At 45.7% G+C, this 22,928-nt stretch overlaps 1 protein-coding gene across 2 annotated transcripts in view; it reads left to right on the top strand.

The window, feature by feature from the left end:
• The window catches only part of IL16 (interleukin 16), a 96,852-nt gene that overhangs the window by 25,145 nt on the left and 48,779 nt on the right, over nt 1–22,928 (top strand). For both annotated transcript variants that reach the window (XM_082736216.1, XM_082736217.1), the window contains one exon: nt 1,505–1,917. In XM_082736216.1, the coding sequence (XP_082592342.1) occupies nt 1,505–1,917 (413 nt within the window). The remainder of the gene's footprint in view (nt 1–1,504; nt 1,918–22,928) is intronic.

Raw genomic sequence — 22,928 nt, 5'->3', positions numbered from 1 at the left:
TGGAGTGTCCCCTGTGCTCGGGGCTGTAGTATCCCCTGTGCTCGGGGCTGGGGTGTTCCCTGTGCTCGGGGCTGGGGTGTCCCCTGTGCTCGGGGCTGGGGGTGTCCCATGCAGGGTTCAGCACCTGCAGCCAGGCACGGGGCTCAGCACAGGGCTGACTCCACCTGCGGAGGAGGTTCTCCCTTACTTAAGCTGGAAGGCCATAGATGGGACTTGAGATGCTGGGAAGGCGGTGGCTGGACGAAATGGACCAATATCCTAATATCTGGTTAGTTTGTACTAACGTCTCAAGAGCGACGCCGACATATCCTGGGCTTTCCCACATTTTTTCATTCATTCTTCTGTAGTCATGGCTGAGGTTGCTGTAGATGGTGAGTAAACGGATGACATTAAGGAGCTGATGCAGAAAACGATCACTGGGTGCCACATGGGGGTTGAAGAAAAACAATCTTCCTTTAAGAAGGAATTCTCCTTGGGGGGGCTCTGCAAGCGCTTCTAGTTAGGAATGTTGAAAAGGCTCTGCTCTTCCTTATTCAACCCCGGCTGTGCCCCCGCAGCGGCCCCAGGGTCTGCTGTTCTGACACTGGCTCTCCTTTGTGGCTTGGGCCTGAGTCAGGAGCTCTGGATGGACCCCTTCGTCACCTGCCTCGTGGAGACTGAAGCCGAGGGAGGGGCCTCACGGTGACGCCGAGCAGGGCGGGCTGGGAACCGAGAGACGGGGTTGACAGGTGTCTGAGGCCGGTCCTCCCTCTGTCGGGCTGGGAGAGTTGGGGACAGGGGATGGACGAAGGAGCAGGAGCCCCTGGCCGGGGTGTGACCTTGGGCCCAGGGAAGGGCACACTGGTTTGCCAAGCACCTGCTGTGTGCGGGTGTTCCCCTGCGCTACCGTCTCTTAGATGCAATCAGCCCTGGAGGGTCCGCACTGGCCACACTCCCAACCCGGGTCATAGGCTCTGCATCTGGAAAGGAGGACAAGGCAGCAGCCGTCCTCAGACGGGGCTCCTGGACTCTGGGGTTTCTCTGCAGATGCCTCAGGACTCACCAGCGGTGGTGCAAGGGGCAGGCAGGTACATCCTTGTCCCCATCACCCCGAGCCTGCTCCATAGACTGGAGCCCCTGCAGACTGGTTGGAAGCACAGATGTCACAAAGCTTGGACCTCTGTCCCTAAAGACATCCCGGGACTCTGACGACTGCTTTTCTGCCACGGTGCTTTGGGCCTTTAGGTCTGCGTTTCCTTGTTCTGTGCCTTGGTTTCTCTGTCTGCAGAGTGAGGGTTTGGAGAAGAGAAGCTCTGGTTTCGGAGAATGGAGGGGGTGGTAAACACTTGGGTCCCCCAGACCCCATGAGGTGGGCCACGTGGGCGGGCCAGTGCCACCAAAGTTTGATCTCCCCCGTGCCCTGCCACATGGGCATCGGCTCCCGTGGCTCTGCTCCAGGCCTCTGCCCCACTCCACTTGTCAGTAGCGAGTCACACTGCTTCTTTCTGCTTCCTCTTTCCTCCAGGGACCCACGACGTGGCAGCTAAGCCCAGTCCAGTCACCACCCGCCCCCCGAGGGCCGCAGACCAGGAGAAGAAGAAGGGCAGCCTCACCTCCTCTCTGAGGATGGACCCGCACGGCCGTTCTGGAAGGAGCAGGAAATCTACAAAACTGCGGTCCATCTCCCGGTCCCTGATGCTCTGTAACGCTAAGACCAGTGACGACGGCTCAAGCCCCGAGGAGAGATACCCGGATCCTTTCGAGATCTCCCTGGGCCAGGGCAAGGAGGGGATTTTGCACTCGTCGGTGCAGCTGGCAGACACATCGGAGGCTGGGCCCGGCAGCATTCCTGATCTGGCGCTGGCCTCCGAGGTGGTTCAAGTCCAAGCAGCCGGAGGCGACCGAGGCAAGAGCTGCCGGAGGCTACTCTTCATGAAGGTATGCCCAGGGCCGGCACGGTCGGAAGAGTCTGTGGTTGGTTTCGGGGGCTCCGAACGAAGGTCTTTGAACCCCTTCACTCGGAGGTCAGGAAGGCAGAGAGTTCTAATTCTGAACAAAAGCAAGGAAGAAGCTGAGGCAGGGCTCACCGGAATGGTAATGAGGAGCGTGATAGGGAACCAGGCTCAGTCAACCTTCTCACTTGAGAGATTCAGTGAGATGCTGTGTCAGTAGGAGGCAAACTGAGCCTGGGTCCCTGCTGGAAAATGCTGGGCAGGGGTCAGCACACTGGCATGTTCTCAATTCAGGCAGACGCTCTCTGGCATACGCGCATGTCAGGTCACTGACTTACGGGGCCCGGGTGGGGAACAGACCTCAGGTCACTCTGGGCAAGGAGGAGAGGATCAGTGCATTTGCTCCCTCAGTGCCGGCCATGAGCGTCTGCCAGGTGCCCCTGCCGGTCCCCACACAGGTGTGCGTGCTGCAGCAAACAGAGGTGAGGAGTCAAGGAAAGCTGAAAATTCGGCCAAAATTCAGAATGACTTCTCTTCCATTAGGACGTATTTCAAGTTGTGTCATCACAAGATGGAAATGGCAAGGCACCAGGCGATAGAGGCTGATTCTCTGTCCAATACTGTGCCTTCAGCCTTCCGTCCAAGGTGGGATTTCTCAAGGGTCCAAGCAGCCCAGAACCTTGGAGCTCATGCAGCTTACCCGGCAACGGGCCAGCCGGGAAGGGTCTGTCCCACCCCTACTGGCACAGGCACACGATTGTCAACAGAAAGTCGGGAAGACATTCCAGTGCCCGTGGAGGGGTCCAGGACCTTTGCACAGCTTGCTTCCTTGAGGAGGAAAACCAGTGCTTAGCATGCGTACAATAAACACTATCAGGGACCACCCCCCGCCCCAGGTTGGGCTGTTGGGCTCCAGAGATGAGATAGCCATGGAGGTCTCCAGACTTAAGCAGCTTCCCCAAGGGCCTCACTCAGCACGGGCTGCTCTGTCACCTATGACATGACTTCTGCTGGTATGGCCTGAGCCCTCCCAATAGGACAGGAGGGGCGTGGACTGAGGCTGGGAGGCGGGGAGCGGGTAATGGGCACAGCTGAGTCCGGCGGGGAGCAAGGATGGCCCGGGAAGCCCGGGAGGGCTACTGGCCAGGTTGGAACCCAACCTGAGCTCTTGTTTTCCTTCTGAGGAGCATAGGTGATCCTGAGCCATCCAGGCCTCGAGTTCTAAGCAACTGAGGGTTCAGTGTCTGGGCGCGTCTCCTATCAGGAGCGCCAGGACAGGACGTAAGGGCAAAGGTGACAGCTGGTCCCGATGTTCTTCCTGGGGGTGCCTTAGAGTCGAATAACACACCCCTCCCTCCCTCTTTTGGAGGGACGCTCTAGTGCTTGCCCCAGCTCCTGCCCCGCCCTGTGCCCGGGTGTGACTCAGTTGGCCCAGATGGACTCCTCAGTGTCCAGCAGCGCCGTGGTTACACTGATTTCAAAACAGTATCTGGAAAGAGGCCCCGTGACATCAGTCTCTCCTCGAGAAACGCCTCATATGAAAATTAAAGAGGAAGTTAGACAAACAGCCAAATGGAAAAAAAAAAAAAAAAAAGCCTTTTTGGAGGCGTTGTGCTTGGCACAATGAGGGCTGAGGAAGTGAGTGCCCGGGGGTGTGCCAGGGCCGGGCGGGGACCCGCAGAGTCCGGGGCGGGCATCGAACCCGCGTTGGGGCAGGAACGTGCAAAGTCCGGGGCGGGCATCGAACCCGCGTCGTGCGAGAAGGCGCCGGTGAGGCTCCTGCTTCAGGGGGAGCTTGCAGGCCCCCCGGAGGTGAATTCAAGTGGAAGAACGTTGATAACTAGACTCTAACCCAACAAATAAAAATACTCAGTTTATCAGGCCTAGACCTTGAAAAGGAAGAAATGCTCAGACCCTTTGGCTATTCCAGACCCACTTTTTTTCCGAGCGGAAAGAGTATTTCAAAATGCCCTTTGGGTAGGACGCCCGGGCAGAGGGAAGGAAGCTCCGGCGGGCGGCACTGAGGCCTCGCCCGGACTGTGCTCCTCCCGTGTCCCTCCCGTGTCCCTCCTCCCCTTTCCTTTGGTTTCCCCAAACGCTGGCTAAGCACCTGCTACCCCTGGGCTATAGCTAGCTCTCTACCCCCTGGGGATTAAGAAATGCATTAAGTAGCATTGGCTACTGTTCCTTCCCTCAGGGAGCTCCTGCTCTGGAGAAGGGGACAGGTGTGAGCCCAGTGAATCCTGTCCCTTGTCCCCTCGTCCAAGCCATGGCGTTTCTTGTTCCGCTTTCTTAGGGGAGGGTCTCACGCAGAGGACGAGTAGCAGAACTAGATCCTCGAAGGAGCCTTGTGGGCTGTCTTCCATGTCCCCGGAGCTCTGTGCCGTAGCAGGGTTTATGCTCCTCCGATGGCACCTCCCTGGAGGTGAATAGGTGAATGTGTCCTGCCAAGTGACTGTGAAATCTCGGTGATCCCGGAAGGCGAGGCTGAGCTCAGGTCGAGCAGGGGTCCTCCTGCCCGCCCCTCCTGGAGGCTCGGCCCGTGTGGAGAAAGGAAATAGGGAGTGCAAGGAGGGACCAGAGCGGCGGCGGGTGTGCAGGTCGGATGAGGGCGGGAAGACAGGGGAGATCGTGGAGGGAGGAGACACGTCTGCGTCCGCCCGTGGAAGCCTGGCTCCAGGTGCACGAAAGGGAACCTCTTTTTTAATTTTTTAAAAACATTTTATTTGTTTATTTGACAGACAGAAATCACAAGTAGGCAGAGAGGCAGGCAGAGAGAGAGGAGGAAGCAGGCTCCCTGCTGAGCAGAGAGCCCGACGCAGGACTCGATCCCAGGACCCCGAGATCATGACCTGAGCGGAAGGCAGAGGCTTTAACCCACTGAGCCTCCCAGGCACCCGAAAGGGAACCTCTTTGTTTCATTTTTTGAAACACATTTTTACAAAGATTTTATTTATTTGAAAGAGATTTTTTCAAAAGATTTTATTTATTTATTTGAGAGACAGAGAGTGTGTGAAAGAGAGAGATCATGAGCAGGGGGCAGGGGTAGAGGGAGAAAAAGACCCCCGCTAAGCAGGGGAGCCTGACATGGGATGTGATCCAAGGACACTGGGATCATGACCTGAGTCAAAGGCAAATGCTTAACTGACTGAGCCGCCCAGGTGTCCAGTTTCATTTTTAAATTATTATTCTTTAATACTTTAATTCCAGTGGTGTTCACATACAGTGTAATATTAGATTCAGGTGTATGACGTAGTGATTTACTACTCTCATACCTCATCCATGCTGATCACCACAGGTGCCCTCCTTGGTCCCCATCACCTGTTTCCCCCACCCTCTACCCTCCTCCCCGCTGGTGACCAGCAGTGTGTTCTCTACAGTTAAGAGTCTGTTTCTTGGTTTGTCTCTCTTTTTACCCTATTCATTTCTTAAGTTCTATTTTTAAGTGAAATCGTATGGTATTTGTCTTCCTCTGAGTGATTTATTTCACTTTGCATAATACTCTCTAACTCCAGCCCTGTTGCTGCAAATGGCAAGAGTCTATTCTTTTTCATGGCTGCATAATATTCCACTGTGTGTCTACACCACATCTTCTTTATCCATTCCTCTATCGATAGTCCTGTGGAATGATTCCATATCTTCGTTACTATAAATAAAGCCGCTATACATACTGGGGTACATGTATCCCTTTGAATCAGTATTTTTGTATTTTGGGGGCAAATACCCAGTAGTGTGATTGCTGGGCCGTAGGGCAGCTTTAATTTTAATTTTTCGAGGAGCCCCCATACTGTTTCCCGCAGAGGCTACCCCAGTGTGCACGCCCACTCGCAGTGCATGAGGGTCCCTTGCTCTCCGCGCTCTTGCCGACACTTGTTTCCCGTGTTGTTGATTTTAGCCCTTCCGACAGGTGTGAGCTGATGCCTCATTGGGCTGATTTGCATTTCACGATGGGATCTTTCTATTTTTTTATTTTATAGTTTTCGAAGTTGAATAATTCCTAAAGCAAGTCAAGTATTGCAAAACTAAACCGGACTGCTGCTCCTGGCTGGTCCGGGTCTCCCCGGGGGGGGGGGGGGCAGGATGACAGGATCCTTTTAAGGAAGTCATTGTCTGCTGCAAACTCATGAAGGCATTTCCCCACATTTCTCCTAGAAGCGGTGCTGCTTTACCTTTCACATTTGAATCTTTAATTCATATGAAGTCGATTTTGTATGCATTATGAAATACATATTTAAACCTTTTTTCCCTGTATGGATATCTGAGTGATCCAGCATGATTTTTTTTTTTTTCCCCTAGCACGATTTTTTGATGAGCCTGCACAGGCTTCCCTGCAGAGCGGTATTATCATTAAAAAAAAGTCAAGAACCGTATCTGTCACCTGCCTACACACGTATCTATCATTTGTCCGAGTTTTCTGTTCTCTCATTACGATCCATTAGTCTTTTTTATTCCTCCACACTAATATCACACAGTTTTAATTATGACAGTTTTATAATTTTTTTTTTTTTGATATCTGGTAAGTCCTCTAGCTTTGTTCTTCCAACTACACTTGGTTATGCTATTGGGACTTTTATGGGATTGCCTTGACCCCAGAGGTTTATTTGAAGAGAACTGATACCTTCCAAGTCTTGAATCCCCCCATCTGTCGGCACGATAGAGCTCTCCCAAGTCTGACTCTAGAGTTCACATTTGTTTTTTGCAAGAGACAGCCGTGTTTCCACTGTGTTTGAATGATCAGAGTTCTGTCTCCTCCTTCCAATTTTTATAGTTTTTCTTCCTCAGTCTCACTGGCCGGCGCTGCCGGTAGCACCTTGTCTCCTTCTGATCTCAAGAGGAAAGTTTCATTATTTTGCAATTAAGTATGATGCTTGCCCTGGTTTTGTTGTAGGTGTCCTTTATTGGATTGAGGAAGTTTCTCAGTATTTGTATTTAGACAAGAAGTCTTATTTTTCCCCACATCAGTTGTCCCGTTCTATCACATGATTTTTTTCAGCTTTTATTGAGATAATCATATGGTGGGTTTTTTTTTTTCCCTGCTTTTTTCTTATGAATGTGGTAACTTGGACTGATTGACTTTTTAAAATCTTAAGACAACGTGACACTCCTGGCATCCCAGGACTCAACTTAGCTAAGATCTGTTATCCTTTGGGTGCAACTGTGGCTTTGATATGGAAATGTTTCGCTTGTGAGTCTTGCCATTTCTGTATGTGGGAAAGAGTGACCTAAAATTTGTTTCTTGTGATGCCCTTGTCTGGTTTTCACATCACGAGTGTGTATGCTAACCTAATGAAATGAGTTAGGAAACATTTCCTCTTTTTCATCTTTTGGGATGGTTTAACTAATACAGGCACTATACTTTTTTGAACGGTTGGGAAAATTCACCTGCGAACCCATCTGGGCCTGGAGATCTCTTTGTGGAAAGGTCTTAAATTTTCACCAAATCTACTTAATAGCTACAAGAATATTCAGGGTTTTTTGTTTTGTTTTGTTTTGTTTTTAGTTTCTTCCAGTATCGATTTTGGTAACATGCATTTTCGTTTCAGAAATTTTTTCAACCGAGTTTCAGAATTTATTAGCATAAAGTCATTTGTAAATCGAAGTACATTTTCACTGGCATTTTTGTTGAGATAATGGTTAGAGTCACATGATGTTGTAAAGAATAGTTTGGAGAAAGATGCCTGGGTAGCTCAGTCAGTTAAGCGTCTGGTTTAGGCTCGGGTCATAAATCAGCGTCCTGAGATCGAATCCTGCCTTGGGCTCCCTGCTCAGTGGGGAGTCTGCTTCTCCCTCTGTCTCTGTGATCTCTCTCTCTCTCTCTCTTTCTCTCTCTCAGCCTATCTCTCAAATAAATAAATAAATAAATAAATAAATAAATAAATAAATATTTTTAAAGAAGAATCCAGAGAGATGCTGTGTATTCTCTCCCAGTTTCTCCCAAGGGTAAACGTTTTGCAAAACGGTAGTAAAATGTCACAACCAGCACTGGGACATCGACACAAACCATTCATCCGATTCTGACGGCCCCAGCTTTCCCTGCCCGCCTATGGGTGTGTGCGTGTTACCTTTCAGAGATCGGCAGGAGCTGGTGTGGCTGCCTGTTCCTCGCCCTCTCTCTTTTTTCCCCTTAACCCATCTGCCATTCCCGAGCGTGTCCATTCCCCAAGGATCAGCTCCTCATTTTGCTGGATTTCTCTGTCCATGGGTTCTAATTAACCCCTGCCCTTATGCTTACAATTCCTTTCCTCTCCATTCTTCACGTCCAACGTTTTGTTCTTTTTTTTTTTCGCTAGCTTTTTGAGATGGCAGCTTGCATAATTGATCTTCAGCATTTTAATTTTTTTGTAATTTATGGCTACAGATTTCCTTCAAAATTTAGTGGCTTCATCAATAAACTCTGATAGTCCATGTTTTCATTATTTTAGATAGTGTATGTGTTCTATTGTGATTTCTAGGGTGACCCATGGTTTATTTAGAAGTGGGTTGTTTAATTTTCAGGCAGCTGGGGAATTTCTAGTGTGTCCCTCTCTATACTCATTCCTAGACTGATTATTCTAGAGTCAGAGAAGAGAGCGTATTGTAAATAAGTTTAACCGTGGAAACTTCTTGAGACAGAGTATGCAGGTTGTTTCTGTGGCAGTGTTTCAGGCATGTCTCTTAGATCAAGTTCAACAACCACATTTTCCAGATCTGCTTCCCTTTCCTGCTCCTGTTCTTCAGTTGGTTCCTGGGAGTCGTGGGTCAGACTCCAGCGATGACGGTGGATCTGTTTCTCCTTTCAGTGCCGTCAGTTTTTGCTTTATACATTTTGAAGGTATATATTTTATGTGCACAGACATTTAGAATTAAAAAAATATTTTCCTGGGGTATTATCACTTTATAATCGACAAATCTCCATCTTTTGTCTAGGGGTAGATTTTTGCTAAAAAAATTATTTGCTATGAGTAAAGCTTAACCTAATGTCTTTTGGTTATTTTCTCCTTTTTTTTTTTTAACCATCAACCTGTGTTTGTGTATTTAAGGAGTATCTCATGTAAGCAGCATATAATGGGTTCATTTTCTTCACCTACAATCTTTATCTTCTCATAAAAAGTATTGATTTACACTTGGTTTTCTCTCTCCCATGACCCTCTTTTAGGTTAATATATTTTTTCACTACTCCCTTTCCCCTTCGACTGGCTTGTCTGTTATACATTTTTTCACGATGCTTTTAATCGTTAAAATATAAAACATAATCCTGAATGTGTCTGAGTCTCATATAAATGAGTACTTTTATTCGTTCTCAGACGATACCGAGGCCTTAGAACACACACATGCCCACTTTTTTGACATTATTCTCATGCATTTTCCTTCTCTGTATACGTGAATCCCAAGAACAGGTCCTTATTATTGGTCTGTCCAGTCAGTGCTCATTTACGTTAGTGCCCGTGGTCACACCTGTCTAAAAACATGTGATCTTCCCTCCTACCTGGACAAATGTCCCCTCATAAGAACGCGGATAGTCAAGTTCAGAGGGGCGCTCAGGGTTCTGCGTCAGAGTGAGGGGACACAGGGCAGAGCCATCTCTTGGCTCTGGGTCACTGGCCACTGTGTCCTCTGTCCTGCTGCTCCTGCACTGCCCAGAGCCCTGTCCGGTGGGGCCGCCTGCAGTTCTGTGATCGCTGCCTCCAGCAGGGGGCAGCCTAGGGGTGTGTACACCAAGGGTGTGATTGCCCTTGGCAGGACAGTAGAAGGGGAGACCAGCAGAGGTGCCGGCCCAAGCTCCGCGGGGTGCAGTCTGACGCCTCCTACCTCACCGGTTTCTGACTTTCTCTCGGGCTGAATATTACCGGATCGGCACCTTGGCTTCAGGCCCTGCATTTGCTCAGCTTGGAGCGGGCGGTCCTTTGATGGAACTGGGTGGGATTGGAAACTGGCACCCAGTACAGCTCTAGAAACAACGGTCGCATCGGCGAGGACAGCTGAGGCAGAGTGTCCTGACGGAGCCCGAGCTGGCCTCGGCTTTCTGAGCCGCCGTGAGGGTGTCCGCTGCACCGCGCTCCACGCATCCCGCCGGCTGGGGTCACCGGACGCCCCCTCTGGGAGGGGGGCTGTGGCAGGGGAGAGCAGTTGCGTGGGAGGTCCTCCCTCAGGGCGGTCCTCCTGGAAGAATGCAACATGCTTTGATCCACGTGGGAAAGGCCTCTGTAGTGGGGCCCGTCCTGCTTTTCTTCACAAATTCAAAATATCGGTCAGGCCAAGTCAGCACTCCCGCTGGGTGACTCAGGCTGGGTGAGGTCAGAGCGAGCGTCTGAGTCGGGGCTGGTGCCGGGGGCGGAGGGAGGGTGGTCGGGGCCTCCCTGAGCGGCCGAGTTCCTGCCGTTCGCTGCCTGGGAGCCTCTCAGACTGTGGCTTTGAGGCCCAGGCTGCCTTGGCCGGTGGGGAAACCCAATCCTTTGGCCGCTTGCCTCTTCCTGCCACAGAAAAGCAGCTTGGAGAGGCTGAGAGCGGCCCCTGGGAGGGAAGCTCGGAGCTCCGGGACTCCCACGGAGCAGCAGCCGCACCCCCCCACCCCCACCGTGTGCGGCGAGGAGGATGCGAGGGACGGTGGTCCACGCGCCAGCAGTGGGAGCCGAGGCCCGCAGGGGTGATTCACAGGCACCTGCTGCCCGGCCCCCCGCCTCCACGGGCCTTCTGGTCCCCGTTTCCATTCTCAAAGGGCATTTGGAACTCTTGGCCTGGAAGCTGGTCTTTTGAATCTCATTGGTTCTACTGGGACCCCTTTGGTCCGTGAGAAGGGGTTTGGGGGGAAGAAGACGACCACAGGGGAGACTAGGAGGCAGTAGTAAACCACCGACGTTTCCAATTCTGCTTCTCGATACGGCCCTCCTCACGACCATTCCAGCCCCCCGAGGGCTTCCCTATTCCTTGCGCATGGCCCGCTGGTTACTGTCTTTGAGCCTCTGCCCTTGCTGCTCTCGCCTGCAGTAGCTTCCCGACTTATTTCCATGAGCCCTAACCTTGGGCATCCTCTCTGTAGGGCTCCGCACCCGTGGGCCATCTGCAGGAAACTTCCTCTGACCCTCCCCCCCTCCGGCACCCCTACAGGAAACCACCGTCTCCCTCTGCATTTCAGGGGCGTGCCAGGCCTCCCGATCGCACAACACCAATCGATCACAGAAACACACACGTGTCAGGCTCCGGCAGGAAGACCCGATCGTGTCTGTTGGGGCTTCCGCCCAGCTTTGGACAAGCCTGGAAGAACGTTAAAGGCTGCGTTGAGAATCCGCCACATAGAAGACTTGGAATGGATGACTTCAGGATCGTTAAAAAATATTTTAGGGGGGCACCTGGGTGGCTCAGTGGGTTAAGCCGCTGCCTTCGGCTCAGGTCATGATCCCAGGGTCCTGGGATCGAGTCCCGCGTCGGGCTCTCTGCTCAGCTGGGAGCCTCCTTCCCCCTCTCTCTCTGCCTGCCTCTCTGCTTACTTGTGGTCTCTGTCAAATAAATAAATAAAATTAAAAAAAATATTTTAGGAAGTGTTGAGACTATAAAAATTTATACAATGTACCTACACTGTTAAAAAAAAAAATGAAGATACCCTGGATATTTGCATTCCAACCCCCAAGTTTAAGAAGCCAGTCTTGCCCTGAACTCTGGAGCCAACCTTTCTGCCTGTTCCCTCTGCTTCCTCCTCCATCATTTCTCTGCTCTCTCCGTCCCACGGACCCCTGGAACATGACCTGGAGCTCCGTCTCGGTTCATTTATGAGGTCTGATAGTTTTCAGCGCGGGGGGCTGAACGTACCCCCACCTTGGTGCTGGAGTTCTACTACTTCCAGGGTCCCCTGTGCAACCAGTGGGCCCCGCCGCAGGTAGGGGTATAACTTTTGCTCCAGCCATGAAACTCACGAAGGGAAAGCTGATCTACTAACTTTAATTCTGTTTTTACCCATTCTGCCGCGTTTCCTCCCTCTCTGAGCTTTCCAGCTGCTGTTTTTTTCTTTGTATTCGGAGAGCGTCCTCCAGCCATTCCGTAAGGGGGAGATCTGCTAGCGGAGCCTCTGCTGGCTTTCCCTTCCTCTGAGAACATCTTTATTTCCGCTTCCTCCCAGAGGGGTATGGTCGATGGACAGAGGTTATACAGTTGACATAAACTTTCCTCCACTTCTTCCTTCTGCCCTCTCCCATTTTCAGAGGTGAAATCCCTCATTTGTGTTAGTGGGTTTTTGTTGGGTTTTGTTTTTATAGATGTGTCGTTTCTGTCTGGTTGTTCTTAAGGCTTTTTTTCTTTGTCTTTAGTTCTCAGGAATTGGATTGTGAAGTACCTTGAGGTTGATCTCTTTGGATTTCTTATATTCTGTTCTTTAAATCTCCATGTGCTTCTTAAAAAAACAAAACAAAACCCTTCTACTTCTTTGTTGATATCTCCTCATTTTTCCTTTGTTTGGAGAGAATTGGTAAGTGACCGTTAAAGCATTCTTTTAAAAAGATTATTTATTTATTTGACACAGAGAGAGACAGCAAGAGAGGGAACACAAGCAGGGGGAGTGGGAGAGGGAGAAGCAGGTTCCCCGCTGAGCAGAGAGCCCGATGCGGGGCTCGATCCCAGGACCCTGGGATCATGACCTGAGCCAAAGGCACACACTTGACAACTGAACCACCAAGGCGCCACCCCCGAAAGCATTTTTATGCAGGCGGCTTTATAATCCTCGCCAGAGGATTCTGACCCCAGATTCCCCTCAGTGTTGGCTTTAACCATTCACTTGCTGTCGTTCAAATTACGTGTTCCTGGTTCTAGATGCTAAATGTGACCATGAATTGTATCTTGGCTATTTCCATTAGTATGTTCAGTCCCTTGATCTGATTTAACCTCCTGTTTCAGCTGGCGGCACCTACTTAAATTGAGCGTGTGGTTCTGGACTATTTTTGTGGACTTCCCCTGTAATGACATTTCAGTGTTTGGAGCCCTTGCTGTGTTATTCTGGTCGGCTCTATTTCTCTGGAACTACTGGACTTCTCACGTGCTGCTTGCAGTTCCGTCTGCTGGGGTGGACAGACCTCGCAGGCGGATGGACCTCCCGAGCTTGTGTCCTCGCTCTGCGGTGGGGCCTGGGTCAGCCTGGGGCTCTGCTGCCGCCATTGCTGTATGGAGTTGGGGCCACAAACTGGTGGCCTGGTTGGCTTCCTCTGGTCTTGTTGATTTCCCCTCTTTCCTGACCTTTTGGGCAGGCAAGAGAGAACACTTTTGTCTGTTTGTCTCTTGTGTTTGTCTATCTGCTGTGCTAGTTTACGGGTCTCTCCAGCACCTAGTCTGGGTGTACAGTAGGTCAGCAGCAAGCCAGGGAAACTCCTCATATTGTTTCAAGTCCTGAGTTCCCTCCCCATTAGCTGTCACCTTTCTGGCGTTCAGAATTATTTTATTGCTCTCTGTTGAATAACTTCCAGGGTATTTACTTGTATTTTGCCGGGAGGAAGAGAGTGGGTGGACGCCATCTTGTCCTGGAACTTGGGGAGCGTCGGTCCTACTGATTTTTGAGGATAATATAGGTGGAACCGCCCAGTGACTGCTCCTTGGCAGACTTGCTCCTGTTACTCAAAGTATGTTCTAGAAATTCACTCATTCCGCTTCGTTTTGTAGTTTATTGATTTTGTCCCACTGCTTTGTGGTATTCTATTGTGTGAACACACTCTTGATCCATTCTACCATTTTTTAAAAATTAACATGTAATGTATTATTTGCTTCAGGGGTACAGGTCTGTGAATCATCGGTCCCACACAGCTCACAGCACTCACCATAGCACACACCCTCCCCAATGTCCATCGCCCAGACACCCTCTCCCACCCACCCCTCCAACCCCTTCAGCAACACTCAGTTTGTTTCCTGAGATTAAGTGTCTCTTTTGGTTTGTCTTCCTCCATGGTCCCATCTTGGTTCATTTTTTTCCCTCCCTCCCCCTCCCACTCCCACCCTGCCTCTCAAATTCCTCATATCGGGGAGATCATGTGATAATTGTCTTTCCCTGATTGACTTATTTCACTTAGCATAATACCCTCTAGTTCCAACCACATCATTGCAAATGGCAAGATTTCATTTATTTGGATGACTGAGCAGAATTCATACACACACACACACACACACACACACACACACACACACACACACATGTACACCACATCCTTTTAATGTACTGTTGTATCCCATTGGCTAGTATTTTGGTGCGAATTTTTGCATCTGTGTTCATCAAGGATATTGGTCTGTAATTCTCCTTTTTGATGGGGTCTTTGCCTGGTTTTGGGATCAAGGTGATGCTGGCCTCATAAAATGAGTTTGGAAGTTTTCCTTCCATTTCTATTTTCTGGAACAGTTTCAGGAGAATAGGTATTAATTCTTCTTTAAATGTTTGGTAGAATTCCGCCGGGAAGCCGTCTGACCCTGGACTCCTGTTTTTTGGGAGATTTTTGATGACTACTTCAGTCTCCTTACAGGTTATGGGTCTGTTCAGGTTCTCTATTTCTTCCTGGTCCAGTTTTGGTAGTTTATATGTCTCCATCCATTTCTCCCAGATTGTCAAATTTGCTGGTGTATAGTTGCTCACAATATATTCTTAAAATTTTTTGTCTTTCTTTGGTGTTGGTTGTGATCGCTCCTCTTTCATTCATGATTTTATTAATTTGGGGTTGGTAAGTCTGGCTAGGGGTTTAACAATCTTATTAATTCTTACTAACTAGGAGAACCAGCTCCTAGTTTCATTGATCTGTTCTACTGTTCTTTTGGTTTCTATTTCATTGATTTCTGCTCTGATCTTTATGACTTCTCTTCTCCTGCTGGGCTTGGGCTTTCTTTCTTGTTCTTTCTCCAGCTCCTTTAGGGGTAGGGTTAGGTTGTGTACTTGAGACCTTTCTTGTTTCTTGAGAAAGGCTTGGATTGCTATATACTTTCCTCCCAGGACCGCCTTTGCTGTGTCCCAAAAGGGTTTGAACAGTTGTGTTTCATTTTCGTTGGTTTCCCTGAATTTTTTAAGTTCTTTAATTTCCTGGTTGACCCATTCATTCTTCAGTAGGATGTTCTCCAGTCTTTATTGTACCTCATTAATAGCTTTTTAAAAATTTCATTTGGGTTAGATTTTAGTTCTCTTATTTCTCCAAGGGGATTTTATTCTCCAGAAAGGGACTCTGTAGTATCTTCCATGCCTTTTTAGAGCCCAACTAGCACCTCGTCATTCTGAACTCTAGTTCTGACACCTTGCTAATGACTATATTGATTAGGTCCCTAGCTGTCGGTACTGTCTCTTTTTCTTGTTTTTGAGGTGAGGTTTCCTGCCTTGTCATTTTGCCCAGATAAGAAGAGATGAATGGGAGAACACAATACTGAAAGGGTAGCAACAACCCCAGAAAAATACACACTACCCAAATTGGAAGAGACCTGAAACAGGGTGGGGGGGGTGGGGGAGGTGGAGAGAAGAAAGGAGAAAACAACAACAACTGGTGAATAGAACAGAGCCACACACTTGATTTTGGGTGTATTTTGGCCTGTTAGAAGAAACTGCCTCCCCAAATTTTAAAGAAAGAAAAATTTATATATATACAAAAATGAAGGTAAACATGATGAAGGGATGGAATATGACTGTAAAGATCAAAACTCAAAGAGAATCTAAAAAAGAAATTGATAAGATCAGAAGTTGTTTGAAGAAAAGAAAAACAAAGGAGGAAAGAATGTGATCGGGCTGGAGACTAGTACAAAGTCATGCGCTAGCTTTAGGGTATATTTTGATCTGTTAGAAGAAACTGTATCCCAAAATTTTAAAGAAAGAGAAACCTATCTGTCTACAAAAAATAAGGTTAAATACAATGAAGGGATAAAATAGGACTATAACAATGAAAATTAAGGAAGATTTTTTTAAAAAAGATTTTTATTTATTTGTTAGAGAGAGAGAGAGATACAGAGCGCAAGCACAGGCAGACAGAATGGCAGGCAGAGGCAGAGGGAGAAGCAGACTCCCTGCCGAGCAAGGAGCCCGATGCGGGACTCGATCCCAGGACGCTGGGATCATGACCTGAGCCGAAGGCAGCTGCTTAACCTACTGAGCCGCCCAGGCGTCCCTAAGGAAGATTTTTTAAAAAGACATTGATAAGATAAAATAGCTTAAAAAAGTTAAAAAATAGGAAGAGGAAAAATTTAAAAAATAGAATAAGAAAAAAATAAAATTAAAAAAAAAATCTAACTTTGAACGACTAAAGAATCATGGGGAGAAAGCCCTGAATTCTGCGTGTTGCGTTCCCCTAGCTGTGGAGTTCCGCAGTTCTCATTGATCGGTGAACTTGGTCTGGCGGGACATTCTTGCTGATCTTCTGGGGAGGGGCCTGTTGCTGTGATTCTCAGATGTCTTTGCCTGAGGTGGAACTGCATCTCCCTTGCCAGGGGCTGGTCTAAGGCATCTGCTCAAGTTTGCTCTTGGAGATTTTGTTCCCTGAATGCTTTCTGTACTGCTTTGGAGGACTGGAATGCAAATGGCAGCCTCCCAATCTCCAGCCCAGAGGATGCGAGAGCTTGGGGCCCCACTCCTCAGTGCGCCCTCAGATAAAAGCAGTCAATTCCTCCTGGCTCCTTGGTCTCTGGCTGCACTCTGAGCTCAACTGGCCTGTGACTGAGCTTTACTATTTTTGATGCACAGCTCTGTTTGGAGTCTCCAAACCTAGCACCCAGCAGATTCCTGCAGCCCTGCCCCTCCCAGAGGAAGGTGAATCTCCTCAGATCTGCCACTTGTGGGGTCCCTGTGTAAAAAGTAGTGGCTTGACTGTGCTCTGGATCACAGTTTAAGGTAACCCCAAGCTGAGAGCCTACTCCCTCCCTGTGACACATAGGATGGACAGAGGGAGACGGGGAGACGGAGAATCTCAAGCAGACTCACAGAGCTTGATGCAGGGCTTGATACCATGACCCTGGGATCATGACCTGAACCAAAATCAAGACTCAGACACCTAACCAACTGAGCCACCCAGGTCCCCCATGAAGTTCTTCATTTTTTTTTTTTTTTTAAAGATTTTATTTATTTATTTGACAGAGAGAAATCACAAGTAGGCAGAGAGGCAGGCAGAGAGAGAGAGAGGAGGAAGCAGGCTCCCTGCTGAGCAGAGAGCCCGATGCGGGACTCGATCCCAGGACCCTGAGATCATGACCTGAGCCGAAGGCAGCGGCTTAACCACTGAGCCACCCAGGCGCCCCGAAGTTCTTCATTTTAATGGGAAGTTTACCACTCATGTGTCTATAGTTTGTGCTGTTTTGCATCTTGCTTCAAATTTCCTAAAGTAAACATGTTTTATTATAATGTCTATCTTCTTCTATTGTCCTCTGAACATCTTATGGTTTTGCCTTTTATATTTATGTGTTTAATCCACCTGGAACTGATGTTTTCAAATGTGGGCGTATGTTACATTGGGTCCACGTGGTTGACCAGTTGTCCCAGCCCCCTTGTTGGATTATTCATCTTTCCCCTCAAAAGTACAGTGTTAATTCTCTTACAAATCAGATTTTCTCCCATGAACACGCAGCTGTTCAAGGCTCCCTATTCTGCTCTGTTGGTCATTTTATTATCCTTATGTCAAAACTGTACTATCTTAATCACTACATTTAAAAATAAGCATGTTCTCTTGTATAGAAGTTTCTCTGTCTTTGCTTACTTAAGTATGTGTCTATTCGACACCCTTTGATTCTTAATTAAAATTTAAGGATCTGTTTTTAATGTTCTAACAAACACTTGTAATTTTGATTCATACTATGTTAAAATTATAAATGACTCTACAATATTAAGTCTTCCATTTTTGTAAATATAACTTATCTCTCCATTATTTAGGACTTATTTTATGCCCTTCAGTAAGTTTTGTAATTTTCTTCAGAAAGATCTTTTGTATCTTTCCTTAGATTTAGTTCCTAGACATTCTTTATTTTCTGATACAATTGTAAATGTTACCTCTTTTTTTTTTTTTAAGATTTTGTTTTATTTTTTTTGACAGACAGAGATCACAAGTAGGCAGAGAGGCAGACGGCAGGGGAGGGGGTAGCAGGCTCTCTGCCGAGCAGGGAGCCTGATGCAGGGCTCTATGCCAGGATCCTGAGATCATGACCTGAGCTGAAGGCAGAGGCTTTAACCCACCGAGCCACCCAGGTGCCCCTAAATGTTACCTTTTTAAAGAATTCTATTTTCTAACTCTTTTCTGGCATTGTTAATGCAATTTTAAAACAGTTTTTAAAATTAAATTATTTCAAGATTATTGTAGATTCACCTAAATTTGTAAGAAAATAACACGGAGAGATCCATATATCTTAGCTACTCTCAAGGGTAACATGTTGGATAATGATAGTATAGTATCACAACTGGGTTATCGGTATCCATGCAGTCAATGTACGGAATATCTCCATTCCTTCAAGGATTTTTCCTGTTGCCCCTTTATAGCCATCTCCCTTTCCACCTTCACCGATGGCAACTCTATCTACGCTTTCATCATTTCAAGATCATCATACAAATGGTATCAGATGGTGCGTAATCTTGGGGACAAGAGTTGTACAAATAGTTACACGTTTTATTTTTAAAGAAACTGCCCAACGGTTTTCCAGAGTGACCACCCCATTTCACATACACATAAACAGAGTATGAGTGATCCAGTTTCTCTGCACTCTTGACAGTATTCGATGCCACTATTTTTTATTTTAGGTTTGCAGTGATATCTCACTGTGGTGTTAATCTGCATTTTTTTTTAAAGATTTTATTTATTTATTTGACAGAGAGAAATCACAAGTAGATGGAGAGGCAGGCAGAGAGAGAGAGAGAGGGAAGCAGGCTCCCTGCCGAGCAGAGAGCCCGATGCGGGACTCGATCCCAGGACCCTGAGATCATGACCTGAGCCGAAGGCAGCGGCTTAACCCACTGAGCCACCCAGGCGCCCCTAATCTGCATTTCATCATGGCTGATGGCATTGAACATCTTTTCAGGTGCTTATTTGCCTCTTCAGTGAAAAGACTGTTCATGTGTTTTGCCCATTTTTGGGTTAGATTGTTATTTTTCTTGTGGATTTCTAAGAATTCTTTACAAATTCCAAGTACTCATCTTTTTTGTACATGTTGCTTGCAAGTATTTTCTCCAGAACTGCAGCTTGTCTTTACATCTTAATGTGAACTATCATAGAGCAAATTTTTTTATTTGGTTGAAGTCCAGTTTATCAATTTTTCCTTTTATGAATTGTCTTTGGCGTCCAGTTTAAGAATTCTTTCCCTGGCTCTAGATCCTGAAAGTTTTCTTCCATTTTTTTTTTCTAAAAGTATGCATCAAATAGACATATAATCAAGTAAGCAAAGACAGAGAAACCTCCATACAAGAGAACATGCTTATTTTTAAATGTAGTGATTAAGATAGTAGAGTTTTGACATTTTCTAAAATTTCTATAGTTTACACATAGTTCCATTTTGAGTTAATTTTTGTATGAGATGAGAGATGTGGGCCAAGCTTCCTCTGTCTCCACCTGCCTCCCCAAACGTATCAACATTCACTTGGTACCAGAATTGTTTGTTAAAAGGACCATCTTGCCTCCAAAAAGTTGTATATGCTCCTTTGTTATAAATCAGGTGGGTATATTGGTGTACATCCATTTCTGGGTTCTCTTTTCTATATGTATATCCCTCTTCCAGTACCACACATTTTTGGTAACTGTAGCGACAAAATTCATCCTGAAATCAGGTAGGTGCATTTCTCCTATTTTATTGTTGTTTTTTTCAAAGTTGTTTTTAACTATTCTAGTTTCTTGGCATTTCCATATAAATTTTAGAGTAATTTTGTCTATGTCTATAAAAAATCTTGCTGGGATTTTAGCAGGAATCACATGAACTTTATACATGAATTTGGGGAGAATTAATCTTTGCTGAGTTTTCCAATCTATGAATATGATTATGTGTCTCTATCCACTGAGATCTTTAATTTCTTTATTAGTGGTTTTTTTTTTTTTTTTTTTTTTTTGGTTTGCAGCATACAAGTCCTGTATATGTTTCCTTATACTTATACCTAACTATATTTTTGAGTGTTTGTCAATGGTATGCATTTAAATTTTAGTGTCTCTGTGTTCATTGCTCATAGAAAGAAATAGAATTGATTTTTGTTATGTCTAGTTTGTACCCTGCAAATTGTTGAACTCACTTATTTGTTCTATGAATTATTTTCATAGATGCCTTGGGATGTTCTATGTAGACAATCATGTCATCTACAAATAAGGGAAAATTGGTTTCTTCCTTTCTGAAGCCTTTCATTTTTGTTGTTGTTGCCTTATTGCAATGGCTAGAACCTTCAGTACCAAGTTGATTCAGGGTTGAGATTAGGTTTTCTTGCCTTGTACCCAATCTCAGAGGTAAAACATTCAGTTTTACTCATTAAGAGTGTGGTTAGCTATGGGTTTTGTGTTCTCCTTTAGCCCTGGTATTCTGAGAGTGTATGTTATGAATAGGTGCTTAATTTCATCAGATGCTTTTCTGCATTGATTGATATGATCATCTGATTTTTCTTTGTTAGCCTGTTAATACAGTAGATTACCTTATAGATTACCTTAATTGATTTTTGAATGAACTATCTCTGCATCCTTGGAATAACCCCACATGGTTATCAGGCATAGTTGTCTTTATCCACTGGTGAATTTTATTTGGTAGTATTTTGTTAAGGATTTCTACCTCTGCAATTACGATAATATTGATCTGTAATTTTCTTTTCTTTTCTTTTCTTTTTGTCTTACTGTCTTTTTCTGGCTTTAGTACTAAAGAAATACTAATATCAGAAAATTAATTGGGAACTATTCTTTCCTATTTTCTGGAGATGTCTGTATGCAATTGATGTTAATTCTTTAAACGTTTGGTAGAATTCTTCAGTAAAACCATCTGACCCTAGAATTCTCTTGCTTGGGTATTTCTTAATTTTTACAGACTTCTAAAGATTTCCTAACTTTTTCTTGAGTTGATTTTGATGAAGTTTTTCTTTCCTCAGATTTTTTCATTTTACCTAATTGTTCAAATTTATTCCATAAAGTTGTTTATAGTATTCTCTTATCTTTTTAATCTGTATTACATGTGTAACCATGTCCCCTCCTAACCCCTCATGTTATTTGTTTTCTCTCTTTTTCTTTCTTGATTAATTTTACTGGAATTTCACCAATATTTTAAAATATTTTCCCAAAACCAGCTTTTAATTTTGTCCATCTGCCTCTTGCATGTCTCATAAATCTTGTTATTATCTCTAGTATTATTTCTTCCCTGCTTCCTTTGAAGATTAGTTCATTAATTATTTTCAACCTCATCTCTCTTTAAATAAGCATTTAAGATGGCAACTTCTATGAGTATAGCTTTCTCTTCAGCTGCATTTCACAAGAGTTGATATCTAAATTTCCATGATCATTTAGTTCCAAATGCTTTAACATTACCAACATAATTTCTTCTTCGACCAATGAGTTATTTAGAAGGTGTGATTCTTAATTTTCAGATGTGTGAGTATTTTCCAGTTAATCTTCTGCAAAGTTTTTTTGAATTACTTTGATATAATTGTAGATTCCTATATGGTGGCAAAGTACAAGTAGTACACCTTCACCCAGTTTTCCCCAATGTTGGCATCTTCTATGATAACTATGTAGGACATTCAAACCAGAAATCTAACACAGTTATGATGTATGTGTAGTTCTGTGCTGTTACCCCACATGTACATCTGTGTAACCACCACTCCAGTCAAGATACAGAGCAGCTCCATCCCCCCCAAACCCCTTTTCACTACCCCTTAACCATCACACCCAGCCTCTGACCACTCCTAACCTCTGGCATCACAAATCTGTCTTTTCATCATGCTTTATGGCTGATGGTGTTGTTCTCAGAAAGCATGGTACTATGCCAGGCCATTGTAGTTACTGACAATTGTTTGACAACCCTATGCACGATTATTTTTTATAAAATTTTTATGTATGTCTGAGGAGAAACTATAATCTGCTCTGGTTAATTGAATTGTTTAAATAGTCTACACACTTTCTGATGTGTATCTGCTTGATCTAGGAGTATCTAGGGAGCAGGATAAAAATCTACGCTTTCTAACAAAATATTGTTATGTCCACGTGAGGGGGGCTATAGAAGATGCAAACAAGCTTAGAATTGTATCTTCATGATCTAAAGCAGGTATTACATTTACATGGTGACTTTACCTGTATTAATTTTTTTTTGTTTAAGTCTCCTTTTTCTATAAAATCATACCAGAATTATTTTGATCAGCATTTGTCTGATTTAGCTATAAAAGGAATAATTGACTAGCTTGGACTTTTTTAAAATTAGGAAGACTGCTGGGGCACTTGGTTGACTTGGTTGGTTAAGCATCTGATTTCGGCTCAGTCATGATGTCAGTGTCCTGAGATCTAGTTCCACATCAGGATTTATGCTCAGCATGGAGCCTGCTTGTCTTTCTCCCTTTCCTCCTCCCCTGGCTCTCTCTCTCAATATGTAAATAAAATCTTTAAAAATTAAAAAAAAAAATTGCTCTATGAAAGACAGTATCAAGGGAATTAGAAGACAAGCCACAGAATAGGATAAAATCATTGCCAAAAACACAACTGTTATCCAAAATATACAGCATACACATTGTTGTGTACACACACACACACACACACACACATCTATGAAGGATTATTATCCAAAATTTACCAACAACCTAATTAAAAAGTGGGCCAAAGTGTAAATACCCCACCAGAGAAGATCTACATGGCAAGTGAGCACCTGGAAGGACCTCCCGCATCAGAGGGCATCAGGAAATGCAGAAGAAAACAATGAGCCACTACTACATACACAGTAGACTGGCAGCAATAGAGAGCATTGAGGACACCTGCTGGTGAGGATGTGGAACAACAGAAACTCTCTCTGTCTCAGGGCGGGAGGGCAATACGGCGCAACCACTTGGAAAGACAATTTGCTGGTTTCTTAGAAAACGAAACAGAGTCTCGCCATATGACCCAGCACTTG

The sequence above is a fragment of the Mustela nivalis genome, assembly GCF_964662115.1.
Source record: "Mustela nivalis genome assembly, chromosome: 6".
NCBI lineage: Eukaryota > Metazoa > Chordata > Mammalia > Carnivora > Mustelidae > Mustela > Mustela nivalis.
The sequence above is the reverse complement of the archived record's forward strand: the minus strand, read 5'-3'. Positions and strand labels throughout refer to the sequence as shown.